Source organism: Camelus dromedarius, chromosome 5 (assembly GCF_036321535.1).
Source record: "Camelus dromedarius isolate mCamDro1 chromosome 5, mCamDro1.pat, whole genome shotgun sequence".
Taxonomy (NCBI): domain Eukaryota; kingdom Metazoa; phylum Chordata; class Mammalia; order Artiodactyla; family Camelidae; genus Camelus; species Camelus dromedarius.
Window position 1 is genome coordinate 89,598,364 of NC_087440.1, and position 22,257 is coordinate 89,620,620.

Below are 22,257 nucleotides of genomic sequence, written 5' to 3' on the forward strand. Positions count from 1 at the left end.
GGAAAGAAATCTGTTTCTTTGTCCTTCAGGGTAATTACCACCAGCTCCTGCGAGACGTACATGCTGGGTCATGTCTGCATTTGGAATAATCCTTTTAAATAATCTTTTTTCTCCTAAGTTACAAAGCGATGAGGATAGTTTAAATAGAAACCAGGTTATTCTAGGTATTCTTGAGCTACTCAGCTTTCCAAAAATAAACCCGATGACTGCTGTATCCTGAAGGGTACGTTTGAAGTCGTTGCTTTATGTGAAACTTCAGACTTTGAAAACTTCTATTTTTAGAAAATTAGGGCAAAAAGTAATACAAGGAGCCTGCCCGGGAGTTTTATTTTCTTGATGAAGAGTGAAGTTTGCTTTTTCAGAACTTCTTCTGATGTCTTTCATAGGTAAGTCTGATGTTTCTTTGTAACGTTCTTTTCCAAAGTGAAAACAAACCACAGCGTGACAGCCAAAGTCACACCAAGAAGTAGAAAGAGCTCATGAGAAGGCTGGTGAGTGGCCGGCCCTGTGGGGGAGGCTCCGGTTTTCCCCATTCCGTGTGCAGTGCCTTAGAGGATGAGGGGGCAGCGGGGGGCGGTGCCATCAGCAGCTCTGGAGGGGCTGCTTCCCTTTCAGACGGAGCTGTGTTGGCACCCGTGTTCACACCTCTACCTGGACAGCCGGCACTCCGCAGCCGGAGTTCAGTTGGGGGATATTTAGACAAAGCGGATTTTAAACAAACCTCCTTTGTTTTATTTTAAATTGAAGTCTAGTTGGTTTACATGTTGTATTGATTTCTGGTGTACAGCATCGTGATTCAATTGTACATATATATATATTCTTTTTCTTACTCTTTGTCATTGTAGGCCATTACAAGCTGTTGAATGTAGTTCTCTGTGCTAGACTGTAGGACCTTGTTGTTTATCCATTCTGTATATAGAAGTTTGAATTTATCCCTCCCACCCCCTTTCCCTTTTGGTCACCATAAGTTTGTGTTCTATGTCAGTGAGTCTCTTTCTGTTTTGTAAATAAGCTCATTTGTGTCATTTTATTCTTTAGATTCCACATATAAGTGATATCATACAATATTTGACTTCCTCTGTCTGACTGACTTCACACAGTATGATAATCTCTAGGTCCATCCGTGTTGCTGCAAATGGAAGTATTTCATTCTTTTTTATGGCTGAGTAGTATTCCATTGTATATGTATATACACACCACATCTTCTTTATTTTGGTTTTTGAAGGCCACATTATTATGGTCATTTTACATTCTTTCTGCTTGCTATCCTAATACAGACTAGAAGTAACCTGGACACATGGCATTCTAGTTTTTAAATATTTTAAGTGATTTTTTTCCCCAAATGTCAGAAGCCTAGGGCTCAGTGTTTTGAGATTCCAGCGCACATCTTTGTGCTGTTTGCCCAGTGAAAGGCATGGCTGTGCTACAAAGAAACAGGCCGACTTGGAAGGAGCGAGTGTTTGGTGTGCAGCTCGAAGGAAGTATGTGGTGCGTGGCACACCTGCGCCGTAGCTATCCTGACCTGTTAGAGCTCAGCTTCCGCTCATTAGCCTCAGTATTGCCTGTGAGACCGTGGATAATAATTCTCATTCCTTTCCATGACGGTACTTCACTTATTTGAAGAGAGGTATCGTTACCTGTAAGCTTTGACTTTCTCATTCTTCATGTGACACCAATGAGAACTGCAGTCTTGTGAAAATTCACTAAGAGACCAAGTTCAAGGCTTCCCAAGACAGAGGAAAGATTGTGGCCAACCCCAGAAAATGCTGGGCCTGTGAACATAACGGTTTATATAGAGGGAGTGACATCTCAGGTTCCAGTTTTTCTTGGCAACATTCTCCTGTCCCCAGGGCTGGCCTTTTGTACTAATTATCCAACTCTTGTTAACCCAGTGGCACAGCCCTGGGTCTTAGGATTCACTCATTCTCCACCCAAGCTCCCCAAACTTTGCTGTCCTCTTTTCCTTTTGCTCCTGTCGTTTCTTAAAAAAAGTAAAAGCTGGTCACTGGGTCAGGCATCTTACCCAGAGAACTTCAGCCTGCAGAGTTTGCTTTTTTCATGTGGGGTTCACTTTCAAATAGGAAGATTTAGAATGTTTTAATTACGCTCGGCTTGGGCTACCATATAGCAGAGAAGAGTTTAAAATAGTTTATGGAGGCATACATTCTTAAATTTCTTGCTAATGTTAAAGTTTTTTCAGTGTCGTGGTTAGAGTGGGGGCACAGAATGCAGTGAACAGACCCCCTTGTATGTTGCTGTTGTGAGTGTAAATACAGAAAAATGCTTGATAGATAAAGGAGTTCATTGCAGAATTATGCACATTGGAGACAAATTGTGTAGGAAACAGTAGAGGAAGAGCAGGCAATAGGGACATGGCCAGAAACAGTGGCACTTTGTATCACTGAATGCCAGGTCATCTTTTTAAATGTTTGTGTTATTGGTAACAATGGGGAGAATGCTGATGTATGACGTTAAAAGGCAGAAGCGGATATAAAACTGGATATGTTGTCTAGTTTCAACTAAATAGACAAAAACCTATGCAAAGAGGAATGGAAAGGACACCAAAGTTTGGTTTTTTTCTGAGTGGTAGGATGATGATTTTTTTTCTTTTTTATACTTTTACTTGGTTTCTAAATGTTCTTTGGTATGTACTCCTTAATAAGCAGAAGGAATTTATGTTTTAAAGATGACTTTTTTTTTTTTAACCACCGAAGCTGATCTTTGCTGCACTGAGGTCACCAGCAGGGCTCAGAGCGAACGTCCAGAGTCTGGAGCTGCCTCACGTGTGTTCTCAACGAGACAAGGAATTACGGTTTGGAGTTGAAGTCACAGTAGAGCCATTGTACACGTGCACTGCTGATTTCCATTTCAGTGCTAGGGGCCTGTTATGGGATTTTAATGTAAATGTAGGTAAAAATATAGTCATCCTCCCAAGTATGTGGGGATTGTCTGCTTTGTTATACATTAACCAGCAGCAGTTCCTACTTCTCGTTTTAAATTTGACTTGGGAGTTCAGATGGTAACATGGCAGTTTGTGTTTTTAAAAACTTTAATACACCTTTTGCAGACTTTTCTAGTGTTTGTATTAATAGCCTCATTAATGAACAGATCAAAGAGCGAATAAATAGAACCAAAACCTTCTGCTGGAGATTCTGACAAGCGAGACAGTCCTTTTGTTCCAGAACATCAAAACCTGGTCTCTGAATCTAGTCTCGACATGTGCTGTTGAAAGCAGACTGCAGAGTAGTATTCCATTGTATAAATACACCACAGATTCTTTATCCAGTCATCTGTTGATAGGCATTTAGGTTGCTTCCATGTTTTGGCTATTGTATATAGTGCTGCTATGAACGTTGGGGTGCATAGTTATGGTATATTTATACAATGGAATACTACTCGGCCATAAAAAAGAATAAAATAATGCCATTTGCAGCAACATGGATGGACCTGGAGATTGTCGTTCTAAGGGAAGTAAGTCAGAAAGAGAAGGAAAAATACCATATGATATCACTTACATGTGGAATCTAAAAAACCAAAAAGGGACACTATGAACTCATCTGCAAAGCAGAAACAGACTCACAGACTTAGTAAACAATCTTATGGTTACCAGGGAAAGAGGGTGGGAAGGGCTAAATTTGGGAATTTGAAATTTGCAAATTTAGCCTCTGTATATAAAAATGGATTTTTCAAAAGCGTCTTTTGTATAGCACAGGGAACTATGTTCAGTATCTTGTAATAACCTTTAATGGAAAAAATATGAAAATAAATATATGTATGTATATGCTTGACTGGCACACTGTGCTGTACACCAGAAATTGATACATTGTAACTAACAGTACTTCAATTAAAAAAAAAAAAGAAAGCAGACTGCAGATGGTCTTTCGTAGGCTCTGCTGCATCAACACTTACCCCTGATGGTCAAAATAATACTTGTAGCCACCATTGATTTATTGGGTAGGTGCTGGCTTTTGCAATAGAGATTTTGGCTTTATTAGTTCATTTCACCTCTCCATCTTCCTCTGAGGTAGGTATTATTTTGCCCATTTTACAGATAAGAAGGTTGCCTCTGGGAGATTGAATAATTTGTCCCAGCTTACACAGCTAGTTAGAGAAAATCTGGGACTGGACCCCAAGTCCTGGCTGAGCATGTCCTTTCTGCTGTTCTGTATTGCTTTGCTGGGCATGCCTCTTGGCAGTATTATTTAAATTAGCATTATTCAAATTATTTAAGAAATGAATAACTGTATGACTTGAAATGAGAATTCTTTTTTCAAGGTTCAATTTGATTTTCAAAATGTCCCAAATACAATAAGTCATATTCAGCATCTAATTGTGTGAAAGATTGTGTTACACAGCCCTTCACAAATTTTATTAGATAGGTGCAACTAACAAATTAAAATTTTTTAAGCTCTTTGCAGTGAGTGAAATGCATGGATATTTAACTTGGTTCTTTATCCTGGTTAGCCAAAATTAGCAATTTTCCTCTCTGTCTCATCTACTATGCTTTCTCCTTATCTTTCTACTTACAGGTTGGTTAATTTCAGAAAGTAACTTGTGCTTTTAGACAGAATGGTGCTACAGTTTTTCCATTTTCCTTTTTAATTGCCTTCCCCAGTTTAGATAGATATTTGTTAGTGATTTGTAGAAAAGGTTTAGTAGATACGTTCAGTTTTTCAGAGGCTAGGAAAGATTGTTTTTAAACTTCATAGTATGAAAGTGTAAATGTATATGAAAGTAGAAAGAAACATACCTCCTTTTTAATAGCTTTACTATTTATCAACATGTGGTCATTTTTGTTTTATTTATTCCACTTGCCTGCCCTGAGACTTCTCCTCACCCCATTAGGATTATTTTTAAGCTAATCTAAGACATCATATCATTTTATCTATAACTATGTCAGTATGTCTTTTTGAGATACAATGATTCTCTTTTTAAAATCCTGATAAATACCATTATGCTTAAAAATGAACAGTACAGTAATATCAAGTCAGCATTCAGATTTTCCCAGTTGGCTCATAAATGCCTTTTTTTACAGCAGCCTTGTTGAAATATAATTCACATAACATAAAATTCATTGGTTTTTAGCATGTTCACAAAGTGGTACAGCCAGTCCCGCAATCTAATTTTAGAACATTTTTACCACCCAGGAAGATACTGTGTTCCCATTAGCCTTGGTTCCGCCTTGCCCCTCCCCCACTCTGGTGACCGTCTGTCTACATGTGTCTGTGGGTTTGACTGGTGTGCACATTTCGTACACAGAACCACGCCGTCTGTGGCCTTTTGCCACTGTCTTCTCCCACTCAGCATAACGTCTTCAGGGTTCATCCAAATCGTAGCAGGTGTCAGTACTTCATTCCTTTTTGTGGCTGAATAATATTCTGTTGTATGGAAATGCAGCATCTTGTTTATCTGTTCATCAGTTAAAGACATTTGGGTTGTTAATAAATGACTTTTTGCAATCAGTTCATTAATATCTTTTCTGCTCGTATGTATTTCCAATACATTGAATTTTAAGTGTTACAGGATTCTTGCACCACTACACCCAAGGCTGAGAATTTAAAAAAACAAACATGGTACCATGGACAGCCTTATCTACCTGTCAAACAGTATATTAAAACTTGATTCCTGTGCATTCAGATAATTTCAAAATCTTTTAAAAATTGTATAATGAGTTAGGATTTTAAATCTGCCGTGGGTCTTCAGATTTCTGGCCCAGGAGATACAAGCCTGTCTACACGCTGTTCGCACTTTGCTCTTCTCACTGCAGCGTCCAGAGATCTTTCTGGTTCCTTCCACAGCGGCACGGCGCCCGGTGTGGGCATATGCCACGCCCTGCTGGTGGCCTTTTCTTTTACAAAGAATTGGCCCTGTGCATATGGCATTTTTAATTTTTGCCCATATATTTTTAGGATAGATTCTTGGAAGTGGGATTGCTGGATCAAAGGATAAATGCATCTGGAATGTTGCTGGCTGTTAGTGGCAGGAGTCTTTCCCAGCACTTAGGTAGTTATCTACTTTGTCTTACAATTTAGCAAAAGCAGGTTGCCTTCTCCAATTCCAAATATGGGCATCTTTTAAATTCTGAAGTAGGTTACTAGGAATTTTAAGTTTGTAATGGTCAGATATGCTAAAATTAAACTTGGGATTTCTACACACAATCACATACTTAGTCATGCTTTGCATAGTTAAATTTATTTTGAAACCTAATGGAACGTTTTGCTTATCAGATATTGTACATTGAGTTATGAATGTGGTGTAGGTTGAAAGGGTATCTTGGTCTTTAGATTGTAACTATCATAATAATAAGCGTTGGTAGATGTGACTACCTGCAGTTAAATGTCAATATTTACGTCAACTACAGTTCTGAAAATATATTATCATGGATAGTACTTCATGGAAACCTGGGAGTTCCATTTCTCCTGTTTAGAAAGATGAAAACGTTTTCATTTCAGGCGTAGTTACAAATGTTTTAGACCTGAGATTCTGAATAGCTTTGTTAGAGACTTTCAGAGGAAAGTGGAAAAGGCACAGAGAAACTTGTATGGTGCTTTTCCCACCACTCTGCCCCATGAATCGGGATCCTGATTTCAGAGCAGGAAGAGCCATCCTTAGGGCGTTTGTGGACCAGTCTTTACCTTACAGGTTAGGAAAGTGCGGCCCAGAGGGTCTTGCCTGCGGTCACACTGACTGTTGGAGCTGCCCTGGCCCTAGTGCCTGGTCCCCACTCCCGGACCTGAGCCCCTTCCACACTCTCCTGCCCCCTCACTGCGCCTGGGCACTAGTACCAAAGCCACTGTGTTTCGGGTGAGAACTGTCTGGGGCCTCCCTCCACCCCTCCCTGTCATGCAGGATGCAGCGTGGGCGCTCACGAGACCCGAGTCTGCCGCAGGCACCTTTGATTGTAACTGAAATCCTGCACTGAATTCTTCTCACATTGCAGTTAGGATACTGGAGTGCACCCGGGTATCCAAAACAAGACATTTCATCATCCGGCTGTAGCCGTGGGCTAACAGCTGCCACCTCCGCTGGGCTGCTGCGTGCAGGCATGTGCCAGCAACGTGCCGCTCCTCCTTCCTGACCCTCACAGCAGCCCTGCAAGGTGGGCACCGTTCTCCTGTTTTACGAAGAAGCCGTGGCTTAGAAAGGTGACTTCTCCGATGCTACATAGGAAGGCCGAGTTGGGAGGGAGCCAGTCCTGGCAGACTGCAGACTCTTGGCCCTTTTATCCCTCTGTGCTTCTTGGTCTCCCCTGAGATTTGGGGTCCCAGCCATCCTGATACCCCTTCCAATGAATGCGTCCTAAACACACACCATCTATCACTCACTCTCCTTTTAGCTGAGAAATTCTTTTAGTGCTGTGTCTCTGTGTGTTGCCCCTAGGAACAATTAAAATGTTATTTAAAAAAAAAAAAAAAGCTTTTGTGAACCAGAGAATGTCTCATATCTCAGTGTCGTATCTTGAAGCCAGGGATTCATTTATCTTAGCAACCGATGAGCAGGAAATGGTGTCTGAACCTTCTCTGGTGCAGTTTCTTCTCTGCAGTTCTCAAGATCACTTGTCTGCAGTGACTCATCAGAGCTGCTCTTGTGTCCTGCTGTCCTCCTGACCCAGGCTGGTACCTGTTGAGATTGGACATTAGGAGATTTTTTTTTTTCTTGCAAAACCTTTCTTCATGGTGACAGCATTTTTTCCTGGAATGGCTTACTGTGTTTAGGTATGGAAACATGGAAGAAACTTGATATGATGTCCTGTCAAAATAGGGATTTAGCAAGCACATTGGCGTGGTTGTGATGCAATTTAAGAAGCCAGTGGTGACAAAAAGCCAAGGCTATTGCCAAAACAGAGATGTAGCAGGGACTGGATCTTGCAGGTAGGGAAGCTTTCCAACTTCCTTGTCACCCGAGTGGCTGCCATGTCCCCTTGCCTCCTCCCCGTCCTCCTCTCCATGTTCTCTATTTTTTTTTTCATGATTTCTCATCACAACTTTAATGATTCCATTGGTTTTTGCTGCTAGTCTATTAGAGTTGAGTGTGTAAGGTTTACGAGGCCCTCTGAGAAGCCATGCAGCAAACAGTGATGTTCCTTTCATGGGCTCTAAACATCCCGTTTCCTTTTGAGGGAGAAGGATGATACTAGATTATTATGAGACAGAATTTTGAAATTATGACCCAAGGAAAAATGAAAAACTTAACAGTGTCTCGGAAGTGACGACACAGTGCCTTTTTTGGAAGCGGGGGTTTTGTTCTCAAAATTTAGTGCTGTCTGATCACCACATGCGTGTCGAATGCCTTCTGTGTCGGCATCGGAGCAGGTGCTGCCTTCATGGGGCCTCCAGGTAGTGGAGTGGACGGGAATAGATAGTGTGGTGACAGCGGCAGACTGAGGACTGTGTGGGCACAGGAGGCTCGCCCAGCCTGGTTTGTTGGGCACATGTGTGTGGGCTTGGGGGGAGGCAGGTTCTGGCCCAGGAGCAGGACAGGAGTGGAGACCAGGTGTCTTCCATTGGCCCCTCCAGGTAATTCTTTACCCTCCTCCAGCCAGCTCTCTGGCCCGGAGGCTGACCTGTATGGATGGTACCCACCACCCATCGCCCTCTGCTCCAGTGATGGGGGGAGCCCCAGCCGGGGTCTGGAAGGAGGCGAGAGTGAGGTCAGAGTACCCACTGCCCGACTCCTTCCACGCCGTGCTGCCATCAGCCCAAGAGATGGGGCTGTAAGCCTGGGGCTACGTGTGGAGTCCAGTCCACTCCAGGCACCGTGAGAGTGACAGTGGTGACGCCCCCCTCAGCACAGTGTCTGCCGCGACTCTGACTGTGGAGGCAAGACTGGCCCGCCTGAAACAACAGTGAGTGAACAGGCACTAAATGGCGCGGCACAGGCTGACACGTGGTGGAGGCTCAGAGACCGCCAGCTCGGCGGGGCGGGACTCATGGCGTGAGGCCCTTCGAAGCCGGAGGACGGCACAGACCAGTGGTTCTCAAGGTCCCCGGAGCAGCAGCAGCTCCAACCTGGGAACTGCTTACAAAGGTAGCATCTCAGGTTCCGCCCCAGACCTCCTGAATCAGGGTGAGGCCCAGCAATCTGTATTTTAACCCATCTTCCAGGGGATTCTGCTGCACGGAAACAAGCCAAGGAGGTGGAATGAGGCAGGATCTGCTTGTTTGTGGTTTGTGTCGGGGGTGGGGGGCCTGGATGTTGAAGAGCCTGGGTGGGTGGCGGGAGAAAGACAACTGGGAGAGAATGAGCTCCCATCACTGAGGTTGTAAAAGAGCAAGATGACAGCGAGTGGCCTGGAGGCGCGGTGGCCTGGGAGTCGGGACGTGGTCCTCTCCCCGCGCCTCTAGGCTGAATGTGAAGTGGACCAGACCAGACGTGTTGTCCCAACTGGACAAGATGGTGCGTTTCACGTCGTTAGCACTCTGCCCTCCGCCAGGCACTCCGGTTGGTTCTGGTGGCCTGTACTTGGTGGGGCCATTGGAGACCATCATTGAAGAACATTAGGACCAGAGGTTTCCATTAATGAACAGGTCAGAGAATGAATGAATAGAACCAAAAACCTTCTGCTGGAGATGCTGACAAGAGTAACAGTGGAATGAAAGACAGACGCCCAGCAAGCTGATGTGTGCACTGTGTCTGCTGCCTGGGGCCACCTCGACAGATTAGCACAAACCACAGAAACTGAATCCCTCGCACTTCTGAAGACCTGGAAGTCTGGAATCAGTCTCCCGGGGCTGAAATCAGGGTGCTGACAGGGCTGGTTCCTCCTGGAGACTCTGAGGGAGAAACTGTTCCATGCGTGTCGCATGTCGCCCGGCCTCCACGGCTGCTGGCCGTCCTGGGCTAGAGGCCGCATCACTGTAGGCTCTGCCTCCGGCGAGCTCCTCCCGTGCGTCTTCACGTGGGCTTCTTATACGGACCCCAGCCATTGGCTTTAGGGGCCGCCCGAATCCAGTATGACCTCATCTCAACCAATTACATCTTCAAAGACCCCATTTCCTAATAAGGTCACATTCTGAGGTTCTGGGTGGACATGAATTTGGAGGGTCCTGACTGTGGCTTTTTAAACTTTCTTTCACAATAAAAAAGAGAGAGAGAGAAGGTAGCCTGGTCCTCAGCTTTAGGGACTGAAAAGGTTCAGTGTATTAAAACGTTGGCATTCTAGGCAGTTTTGTCATCGATAATATTATTAAGAGCCTACATTGAGGCAGATTTAATTCTGGAATGAAAAAAAAATTCTGCTAGCATTTGTTAGTAAAGTTTTCATTTTAGGGTTGTTTTAGATTTACAGGAAAGTTGCAAGGGGAGTCCAGACAGTTCCCATATGCCCGATTATTAACACTGTATGTTCATGTGGCATGTTTGTCACAGCCAGTGGAACAGTACTGATACACTATTATCCATTAAAGGTATGCTTTATTCAGATGTCCCTGGTTTCTCCCTATGTCCTTTTTCTGTCCTAGGATCTCATCCAGGATTATACTTCATCATCATGTCTCCTTTGGCCCCCCAGTACTAACAGTTTCTCAAATTTTCCTTGTTCTTGGTAACCTTGACCCTTTTGAAGGGTCCTGGTTAGGTAGTTTATTGACTGTCCTTCAGCTTCGGTTTGTCTGATGTTTTTCTCATGATTAGACTTGGATTGGGTTTAGGGAGAAAGACTGAAGAGCTGAAGTGCCAGTCTCATCGCATGCTACAAGGGTGTGCGCTGTCAGCATGACCTACCACTGTGGATGTTGACCTTGACCTCCTGGCTGAGGTCCAGTAGGTCAGGTTACTTCTCCCTCCCCTCTGCACTGCTCTGTTTAGGGGAAGTCGCTCTGCACAGCCCACGCGAGGAGTGGAGAACTGTGCTCTGCCTCTCAGGGACCGAATGCCTACATGAACTACTTGGCGTGCTTCTGCCTGGGGGCTCGTCCTCCTCGCTGACGGCTTCCCTCGTGTGTTTATATCAGTATGAACCTGTGGGTGTTTATTTTATGCTCTAGGTTAATACCCAGTGTCACACTGTTTTGTTGCCTAGATTGTTCCAGCTTTGGCTCTTTCCTCTGGCCCCGGCGTCCCTTTGCTGTGCCCCCGTCAGTGTGGGTTTTGTGAGCACTTCCTTACTTTCTGGCATGATCAGAGACTCCAGGCTCACCTTGTCTATTCCCTGTCCCAGCCCTAGATTCAGGCATTTCCCCAGGGAGTCCTGGTCCCTTTTCTTGTAGAATGGCATTAGAAACCAGAGTTTGGGCCCTGGGTGTCATGGGTTTCGGGTCTCTCAGCAGACAGAGCTAGGAAATAGAAGCATTTATACAATCCATGTATACATACTGGTCTTCACCGGCACGTCCACGTATCTGTGTTTCTATTAAGCCAGACGTGAGTTCACGCCAGTGTCTCCCCTCTACTCCATCACCACCTCGTTCGCTCAAACCCCCCAACCCCCGCTGCTCGTCTGTAACCTCCGTCTCCAACAGAAGCCCAGCTTCTACCAGCCTCTACACATTTACTAATTGTTCAACACTAGTGTTCACACATGGTGGTTTCAGAATTGTTCACCCACGGCCCCGTGGGAAACAACTTTACCAACTAGAATACAGAGCTTGTATGCTATTCCTTTCCTAGTCTGATAGTCTCTACTCATTTCCAAAATTCCTTCAAGTCAGTACCTTTCCTCTCCACCCTGTTTCTTGATGTTATGTTATATATTTGTAATACAGTTACGTTCTTTTGTCACAATCTGCAGTCCATTGTGGGGTTCCCCCATCTCCTAATGGATTTTTATTTGCATGTATTAAGATTCACTTTTTGTGCTGTAAGGGTCGGTAGGTTTTGAGAAATGCATAGTCACACATCCACCGCTTACAGTATCACACAATAACGTTAGCATCCTAAAAAAGCTCTCGTGCTCCACCTAGCCACGCCGCCCCCAGCCTCTGGCACCTGCTGATCTGCTTTCTGCCTCTGTGGTTTAACCTTTTATAGAATGCCATTTTGAATGGACTCAGACAGAATGAAGCCTCTCCAACTGGCTCCTTTCGCTTGGCAGTGTGGATTTAAGACTCACCTGTGGTTGCGTGGATCAGTCCATTCCTGTTACCACTAAATCCTGTTCCAGTGTATGGATGAACCACAGTTTGTTTATCCATCACCAACTGAAGGACATCTTGGTTGCTTCCAGTTTTTTGACAGTTATAAATAAAGCTGCTGTAAATATTAAACTCAGGTTTTGTGTAGACATAAATTTTCAAATCAGTTGGGTAAATACTTAGTGGCAGCACAATTACTGCCTCCTATGTAAAACTTAGAAGCTTTAGCTTTGTAGGAAACTGCCAGAGTGGCTGTAGCATTTTTGCATTCCCACCGGCAATGAAGGGGGTCCCTGTTGCTCAGTGTCCCGGCCAGCAATTGGTGTGCTGTCTGTTTCTTGGCTTTTAGTCATCCCAGTAGGTGTACAGAGTTACCTCATTATTCTTTTAAGTTGCATTTCCCTAATGATAGAAGATGTTGAGCATCTTTTCCTGTGCTCAGTTGCCATCTGTATATACTCTTTGGTGAGGTATCTGTCCACATCTTTTGCCCGTTTTTTTAATTGGGCTATTCGTTTTCTTACTGTTGAATTTTAAGAGTTCCTTTTACGTTCTGTATACAAGTCCTTTATCAGATATGGGACTTGCAAACATTTTCCCCGGTTATACGAATTATCTTTTCATCCTCCTAACAGTGTCTTTCACAGAGCAAAGCAAAGGTTTTTTTGTTGTGTTTTGTTTTGTTTTGTTCATTGTAATGAGGTCCAAGCTAGCAATTTTTTCTTTCATGGGTGTGCTTTTGGTGTTGTACCTAAAAATTCATCACCAAACCCCAGGTCACACAGATTTTTCTCCTGTGTTTTCCTCTGGAAGGTTTATACTTTTACATTTCACACTTCATTCTGTGGTTCCTTCGGAGTTATTTTTTGTATAAGGTCTGAGGATGGTGCCTGAGTTCATTGCTTCAAGCTATTGTTGAAAGTCTCCATTGAGTTATCTTTGCACTTTCGATGATTCTGCTGAAGATTTTGAAATGGATGTCCCTTTCCGCTCTACATAGCTTCAGTCCTATAAAAAGTTCTCTTGAAAAAGGGAAAGTTCTGATTTCCTTTTCTGCTTGTCTTACAGCAAGACCGCTGGTGCAGACCTTGCCTTTAAGAACCACTGTCAACAACGGCACTGTGTTACCAAAGAAGCCCAGTGGCTCCCTACCGTCCCCCTCGGGGGCCAGGAAAGAAGCCGCTGTACCTGCTGCAAACAAAAGGTAGGCGGGAAGCACCTTAAGTGGTAAGCTCTGGGAACAGGTCCAGCTCCCATGTTAAAATAAGTATTGCTCTTTTATATGGCACTTCAGAATTTCTCATTTGAGTTAAAGCTTGCAAAAGTGTGATACTTGTTATGTCGCCAAAACAAGAACCATATCAATTTCTTCTTCTTTTAGATTTAATCATTTTGTCTTTGAAATCTCATTTGCTAAAGCCATGGCGGGCCATTTTGTATTGTTACTTAAAACTTCTCTCTTGAAAAAACTAATGGGAGTATAACCTATATAAAAAATGAATATGCTGCTTCCAAGTCTTGGAATTTAGGAAAATTCAGGGTGCCGTACCGAGTGCGGATTTTTATCAGTAAAATTTGGGTAAACTCATACTTTAAAGTGACGCGTAACAGCGGAGATGCAGGTGTTGCTGTTGTCCGTCAGGCAGAGCATAGGTTGCTCTTAACTTTCCTGTAGTTTCATAATTGTCATGTTAAAATTGTATATTTTATATGCCAGGTCACCATTCTAAATTTTTACGCTCTGAAAAATGAAACATCTGATGGTAATATATAAATAATATAATATAAATAATATAATGTAAATTCTTGGGCAGTCTCCCTCGTGGACTTGGTGCACGAGCTCGCAGAGTTCACTGCAGTACTAGCTAGCCTCATGTGCGCTGGGGGCTCGGGGCGTGGGTGTGCTCTGCAGCGCGCAGGGGTGCCCACCGGGCAGGTGAGGGTAGGCTGGACGCCGCATTGTGACTCAGAGTGAAAATGTAGCAATCCCATCTTATATTTTTATTTTTTATTTTGGGGGGAGGGAGGTAGTTGGATTTATTTATTTATTTATTTATTTATTTATTTATTTTTATTTTTAATGCAGGGTCTGGGGATTGGACCTTGTGCACATGAAGCACGCGCTCTACCACTGAGCTCTACCCTCCCCCACCATCTTATCTTTGAAATACATAGTGTTTGTATGTAAAGGCCATTCCTTCACCAAGCAGATTTTCATTGTGTTTCATCAGATAGAGTTTCAGGTACTTATTGTTTGTGAATTTTAAGAAAATTGGTTTTGCAGGGCTTTTTAGAACTCTAAAATGAGATTCTTAGCTTCATTTCTTACCTACTTAATACATGTTTGAGTTATTTATTTACGATCAACACAAAATGACCTGGAATCTACTTGGCAGCAGTTGATACGGGCTGTCTTTTATTCATCTAGATGTTGTAAGATTGACAAGACTGACATTTTTTTTAAGTTTTAGGTTGCCATCTGTTACCATTTCTTTCCTTGTCTTTTAAAATTGTGGCAGAAAACACATGACATTAAATTTACCATCTTCATCATGTTAAGTGTACAGTTCAGTAATGTTAAGTATATTCTCGTTTTTGTACAGCAGATCTCCAGAGCTGTTTCATCTGGCAAAACTGAAACTGCACCTATTAATACACAGTAATTCCTCCCAGAGCCCTGCTGACTGCCTGTTCCCTTCTGTTTCTGTGAGCTGACCACATCGATACTTCCTATGAGTGGAATCGCACCGTGTTTGTCCTTTTGGACTTATTTCACTTAGCAAAATTTCCTCAAGGTTCATTCATCCTGTAGCATGTGACAGGACTTCCTTCTGTTTTAAGGCTGTGTCACATTCCATTGTACATGTGTACCACATTGTGTTTACCCATCCCCCTGTCAGTGGGCATTTGGGTTGCTTCTGCCTCTTGGCTATTGTGCATAGTGCTACCATGAACATAGGTGTGTGGATATCTCCTTGAGTCCCTGCTTTGAATTCTTTGGGGTATCTACCCAGAAGTGGGATTGCCGAGTCATACGGTAATTCTGTTTGTAATTTTTTGAGGAACTGCCGTAATGTTTTCCATAATGGCTGCACCATTTTACGTACCCACTAACTGTACACAAAGTTTCCAGTTTCTCCTCATCTTTGCCAACATTTGTTGTTTTCTATTCTCAATGGTGGCCCTTCTAATGCGTATGATGCGATTCTAGTGTTTTCATTTGTGTTTCTGTTATTATTGTGGTGAGCATCTTTTCACATGCTTGTAAGCCATTTCTATATGTTTTTTTGGAAAATTTTCTATTCAAGTCCTTTGCCCATTTTAGTTGTTATTCATCTTTTTGTTGTTGAATTGTGGTAGTTCCTTATACATCCTAAATATTAATCTCTTACCAGATACATGATTTACAATATTTTCTCCAATTCTGTAGGTTGCTTTTTCGCCACATTGATAGTTTCCTTTGCACAGAAGCTTTTTAAATTTGGTGTAGTCCAATTTGTCTATTTTTGCTTTTGGCGTCATGTCCAAGAAATCATTCCCAAATCCAATGTCTTGAAGCTTTCCCCCTATGTCTTCTTCTAGGAGATTCATAGTTCTAGGTCTTCAATCCATTTTGAGTTAATTTTTCATACAGCATAAGGGTCCAATTTCATTCTTTTGCACATGAATGTCCAGTTTTCCCTGCACCATTTGTTGAAGAAACTGACTTGCCCCCATGTGTAGTATTGGCACCCTTGTTGAAAATCATTTGCCCCTATAGACAAGGGACTATTTCTGGGCTCTCTATTCCGTTCCATTGGTCTGTGTTACCTGTCTTTATTCTAGTACCACACACTCTTGATGACTTTGCTTTGTAGTATGTTCTGTAATCAGGAAGTGTGATTCCTCCAGCTTTGTTCTTCTTTTTCAAGACTGTTCTGGCTATTTGGGGTCCCTTGAGATTCCATATGAATCCTAGGATTTTTTTCTATCTTTACAAAAAAAATGCCATTGGTATTTTGATAGGGATTGTGTTGAATCTGTGAATCACTTTGGGTAACATGGACATTTTAATATATTAAGTCTCCCAATCTCACAAACATAGGGTATCTTTCCCTTCTTTGTGTCTTTTTGATTCCTTTCAGCAGTGTTTTGTGGTTTTCTGTCTACAAGTCCTTCACCTCCTTGGTTAAGTTTATTCCTAAGTATTTTGTCCTTTTTGATGCTATCATAAATGGGATTTTTTTTAAATTTCCTTTTCAGATTGGTCATTGTTAGTGGATAGAAATGCAACTGACTTTTGTGTTTTAGTTTTTGTATCCTGCAACTTGGATGAAATCATGTATTAGTTCTGACGGTTTTTAGGAGGGAATCTGTAGGGTTTTCTACATATGAGATTATGTCATCTGCAAACAGAGGTGATTTTACTTCCTCCTTTCCAGCTTGGGTGCCTTTTATTTTTTTCTTGTCTAATTGCTCTGGCTGGGACTTGCAGTACTACGTTCAGTAGCAGTGGTGAGAGTAGGTCTCCTTGTCCTGTTCCCGATCTGAGAGCAGAGGCTTTCAGTCTTTCACCATTGAGTCTGATGTTTACTGTGGGCTTTTCTTGTATGGTTTCTACTCTGTTGAGGTAATTTTCTTCCATTCCTAGTTTGTAGAGTGTTTTCATCATGATGGGTGTTGAATTTTATCAAGTGCTTTTTCTGCATCAATTAAGATCATCATGTGGTTTCTGTCTTTCATTCTATTAATGAGGTGTATTTTATTGATTTTCCTAAGTTGAACCATCCTTGCGTTCCAGGTGTAAATCCAATTTAGTTATGGTGTATAATCCTTTTAATGTGCTATTAAATTCAGTCTGGTAGTATTTTGTTAATTTTCACATCAGTATTTATCAGGGATATTGGCCTGTAGTTTTTCTTGTATCTTTGTCTATGTTTGGTATCAGAGTAATGGTCTCAAAGAATGAAGTTGGATGCCTCCTCCTTTTATTTCTTTAGAAGAGTTTGAGGAGGGTTGCTGTTAGTTCTTTAAATGTTTAGTAGCATTCTAGAGTCCTGCCATCTGGTCCTGGGCCTTTCTTTGTTGGGAGATTGTTGATTACTGCTTCAATGTCCTTACTAGTTACAGGTCTGTTCAGAGTTTTTGATACTTCATAATTCAAGCTTGGTAGGTTGCATGTTTCTAGAAATTTATACATTTCTTCTAGGTTATCCAATTTGTTGTTTAATTTCATAGTAGTGTCTTATAATCCTTTTTATTTCTGTGATATCAGTTGTAATAAACCCTCTTTTGTTTCTGATTTTAGTTATTTGAGCCTTGTCTCTTTCTCTTAGTTTAGTGGAGAATTTGTCAATTTTGTTGATCTTTTCAAAAATCAACTCTTGGTTTCATTGATTTTATTTTCTATTGTTCTTTCTCTATTTTGTTTATTTCTGCTGTAATCTTTATTATTTCCTTCCTTCTACTAACTTTTGGCTTCATTTGTTCTTGTTTTTCTACTTCCTTGAGGCATGAAGTTAAGTTGTTGATCTGAGATCTTTCTTCTTTTTTAATGTGTTTACAGCTATAAACTTCTCTATTAGTAATGCTTTCTCTGCATCCCATAAGTTTTAGCACATTTTGTTTTTGTTTTCTCTTGCCTCCAGATATTTTCTAAATTCTCTTGTGATTTCCTCTTTAGCTCATTTGCTGTTTAAGAGTGAGTTAATTTCAAGGCTGACTTTTAAAGTAGTAAATAGGTAATGAAAAAACGAGCTTCTTTTACTTTATTCTTGAAAAAATAGAATTTTAGAATTCATATCTTTATATACTTGGAATTCAAGTAAAAGAAAAAATTTTTCAGAGCATAAATAACAAAAGTAAATTTTGAAAGGTAGATACAGTTTCTGACTTTCATTTCATTTCATGAGAGCTTATGTCAAGCATTCTAGCACTTTGATTTTGTAGAAGGCTCTGTGTTTGATCCAAAGTAACTTTGATGTAGTATAGTAATGCCCTTTACTTCATAGACTGTTTATGGTTTTCTTCAACCTTGCAGGATTAATTGACACAATTGTTAGAATCCTTGGCAAACTGTGTTTTGAGTTCTAGTATTGGGAACATGTATTCAGGGTAGAATCAGGCTGGGGGTGAGATTCATGAGGACGACTGCAGGGATGCGGCTGTGCTGGGAGTCCAGCTGATGCTTTCCCACAGGGTGTGAAACAGACAAAGAGACACAGTGGTGCTTCAGCCCCTCTTTAAATCAGTGATGGTGGTAGAAATCTTTGTTTGATGATAATAAAAGCCTACTACATGCCAGATTTTTAATACCATGATCACTCATCCTCAAAACAACCTTCCAAGGTAGATATTATTATCCCTGTTTTTGCCCATTGGAAAAACTGAGGCTCAGAGGGCTAAAGTAGCTTGCGCCGGGTCAAGTAAGTGGAGAGCCTGGGCTCAAACCCAGATTTGTTTGGGTCCGGAGCTCACACTCTTTCCACAATGACAGGCTGCTGCTTGCAAAGATTTCCAGGTCAGGGCTTACATCTCCTCATAAAAAACGCTTGATATAATTACTCTTTGGAAACCATCCCTCTTGTGTGCCCCATCCTGTCTGTTTGCCGCTTGTTAGAAACAGTGACTCTCCAAGATGCCACTGAGAGGGACAGGAGCAGCAGGCAGGAGCCAAGGTGACTCTGAGCAGAGATCTCTGGCAGGTTGCAGCTCTGAGAGACAGAACTGCCCATGAAACAGGGGCTGTGGGGGCTGAACTCCCAGCACAGCATCAGGCCCTGAGCTGTGAACAGAGGCCTGGGCCTCCTGCCTCCCATTTCAGCCACGTATGAAAGAGCCCGTGGACAGTGATTGCTCTCAGCTGTATCATCTTGGAAGGAAAGGGGGAAGGAGGGAGAGAGGTTCATTAGTAGCCATCATATTTTGTGTGTGTGTATGTGTGTGTGTGTGTGTGTGTGTGTGTGTTAGCACTGAAACAGTAACCTTCTTTCCAGAAATATTCTAAGGCCTCTGTAGGCTTTTCTTTTTAATTTACAAAATAATCAGTTTTATTCTGCTGATAAGCTATTGTCTTGCAACTAACTAGATTTTCTAGATTGAGTGTCCAAGACTCTTGATTTTCGGCATAGAGCTTAGTGATGCATTTATTTTATTTCTCTGCCTTTTATGGGCTTACTTGGATGTGAATTCTCATCCATCTGGAAGTTGGAAACCCAGACAGTAGCATGTAAGACTTACTCTTGAGGAAGTTCCTATGGGTCTCTCATGAGGAGAGAATTTTGAAAGGAGAAGCCAGCTGGGCATTCTGAATATTAGGATTAAAACAACCTCCAGGCCATTTCAAATATGCTTACAATCATGTAGGGATTTTTCTGTAATCAGAGCCCCAAATTAACTGAGCTGGGGCATCTGTGCTGTGTAGATGGGTATATGTTTGTTTTCTTTTTTCCAGGGTTTTTTCAGCCTAGTGCTTAAGAACAAAATCCCCTTTGGAAACTGTCCAGCACCCAGGGGTTGTGTTTTGTGTTGCCAATTAAGATTTTCGATTGGAGGCTTGATTTGGAATCCTTGGGAAAATCTTTGTTTCCATTAGTCAAAGGAGAAGAGGCAGAAAATCCGGGGAAGACATTGTAGGTCATACCTTGCTCAATGGGGAGGCTAAAGCTGACAATAGAATAACATTTCCACTGGCTCAGAACAGAGACAATCACTCATTCTTTCCACCCCTAAGTAGAGCTTTACAACAGGGTAGAGCTGTGAGAAGAGAGATCAAAAGAACAAAACTGGTACAAAAAGAGAGCATTAATTTAAAAATGCCCTGTTCCAATTGTAAGATGGGACAGTAAATATCTGTGGCTGACAAACAGCTGACAGTCCTTTGGAAAAATAGTTGCACTCATTAGAAATCCAGCATTTGTTAAAGCACCGAAGTCAGTGCCAGGTACTTACATGATTTAAATCTGCTTTGGGCTGTTGCTTTTTAAATTATTTCTAATGTATTTCTCTGTCATTGAGATCCATTGAAATGTCTGTGTTGAATTCATGCTTTGAGTCTGTTCTCTGTAGCAAGGTAGCCATGGGAGTATTCTGCTGTTGAACAAAGGAAGAGGAGTTGGCAACTGTCCCTTTGTCAGAGAGATGCAGTCCCCCCACTCTGGGCTCAGGTAGTTGGCTTCGTATGATAGAAACATCTTATTTTTATTTGTCAAATTCTCTTAGACCACCAGCCTTCTTAGGAAGTGCCGTGGTTTTTGCCACAAAGATGTCGTCAGACAGTAAAAGATAAGAGCATTTCTAAATTACTGAAGTGCATGATCTCAGTCCATCACAATCAGCTCACACCTTGCAGGACAAAAGCCAAGTTAGTCCTGGTTCCGTGTTGATTTGCCAGCACTCAGCATACCACCCAGTGTAGGCTGATTCTGAAGAAGAACTTGTTGAGTAGATTATTGTTTTGATCTAGCATTAATCACTCCTGCCATCATGACAGATGACATCATCCAAACAAATCTCTGGCCGCATGCACGAGCTGCCTGCCAGATTAGTATTTTCTTTTAATTGTGAAAGTTTGGAATCTTTTTTGCAAATTTTTGGAAAACCAGTTCTTGACTCCAAATCACATGATGAAAGAAAGAGTCCTTGTAGCTCCTTACGCTTAGAGTTACCTAGCCATCAGAAGAGAGGTGGCCACCTTTGTTGTTCTCCGCTGAGAGATGTTGTTATGCCTAAAATTTAGTTTAAACTGGCAAAAACCATTGAATGCAAATGTTGTGTAATGTCAAGGACCATTATGTTTTCAGAACTTAGAAGGTTTTTGGTTTAGGAGTTGGGGAACAGAAGAGAAAGGAAATGATGGCATTGATGCATTTCTACACCAAAAATACTTGGCTTGCCTTAAGCACTAAAAAATGTGCTGTGTTATTATGCAGTCTCTCACAAGCTAGTGCTCCTACCAGTTTCAAAATAAAAAGCATGATTTTTTACTTGCTGTCCAGAGGGAATGTAACTTCTTTGATACTATTCCCCACTGGCTGTGTAAGGAGGCGTCTCGCAGTGAGTGTGCAGTATCGCTCCTTCCGACTGCTCTCGTTCCTGCCAATGTCTTGTCTCCCAGCTCTCTTTTCTGTCCTTCCCTCTGAGTCCTGGTAAATCCTCTTTAATTCATGCGTGCTCTCGGCTCTCCAAAGGACATGTCTTGTTTTTTTCTGTGTAGACAATAGTAGATTATTTTTTTAAAAACAGCCTACTGTTTTAATGCAAGTATGCGAATGGTAAATTTCCTGAAAGAGCTGTGATGGATTATATCCAGGTCTGTATATGCAAACCAAGATGTTTCCCAGTGTTAATGTATCGGGGGCTCTGGAATGTGCTGACGCATACCCAGGTATCTCCCACGCCTTTATTATCGCACTCACGTCTATTCTGCTTTGTTCCTGTGCTGCTTATGTGTATATTAAACAGGTCTGTGAGTCTTCTCAGTGCATGCAGACCGATCAAGTCAACGCCCCGGTGAGGGTACTTGGATTTGCTTTGCCACCCTCGCTGCTGCTTCAGTAGTTTTACCTCCCTTTTAGTACAGCAGCTGAGGAGGGGACGGTTCTTATCTGATGCCTGCCATTGATCAAGTCTTAAATCTGATAACCGTATTAATTATTGACCTTCATTGGATTTTTAGATGTTCAGCATCTCTGTTCAATGGGTCCCCAAAATGCATACACTTCGGTGTTTCACAAATTGCTGGCGATCTTAACTGGGAGGTCCAGTAGAAAGTACAAGGGGTGAAGTAATTTCAGGCACGTTGCTTTCTTACCCCTGTAGTTGTTACCTCATCTGTAAAATGGGGGGATGGTGATGCTTTTGCAGGGGATTTGAGGTTCAAATGAAATGATCCGTGTAAAATGCAAAGCTCTGAACACATGTGACCTGTCGCTGCCCACGCTTCCGTCGTGGATGTCCCCTCTTCACCCTTCCAGCCGCCAGGGTGAGTGTTTTATTAGGAAATTGGTGAACGTTTGCCATCATTGATTAATAGTCATGGCTTTTCAGTTCTTTAAGGGTGTTTTATACAAGCTTTAAACAGCCGTGAACTTGCCCTGAACTCCCACAGGGACACCGTGGAGGTGACGCTCTAGGCTGCCAGCTGCTGGGACAGTGCTCCTAAGAGCTTTGTACCAGATGCTTGGCAGAGGGAGATCCCGCTGCATGA

General features: G+C 42.2%; 1 protein-coding gene across 5 annotated transcripts in view; it reads left to right on the top strand.

Annotated features, from left to right (window-relative positions):
* The window catches only part of EML1 (EMAP like 1), a 166,477-nt gene that overhangs the window by 97,841 nt on the left and 46,379 nt on the right, over window positions 1-22,257 (top strand). For all 5 annotated transcript variants that reach the window (XM_031454297.2, XM_064486242.1, XM_064486244.1 and 2 more), the window contains exon 3: window positions 13,140-13,275. In XM_031454297.2, coding sequence (XP_031310157.2) covers window positions 13,140-13,275 — 136 coding nt within the window. The remainder of the gene's footprint in view (window positions 1-13,139; window positions 13,276-22,257) is intronic.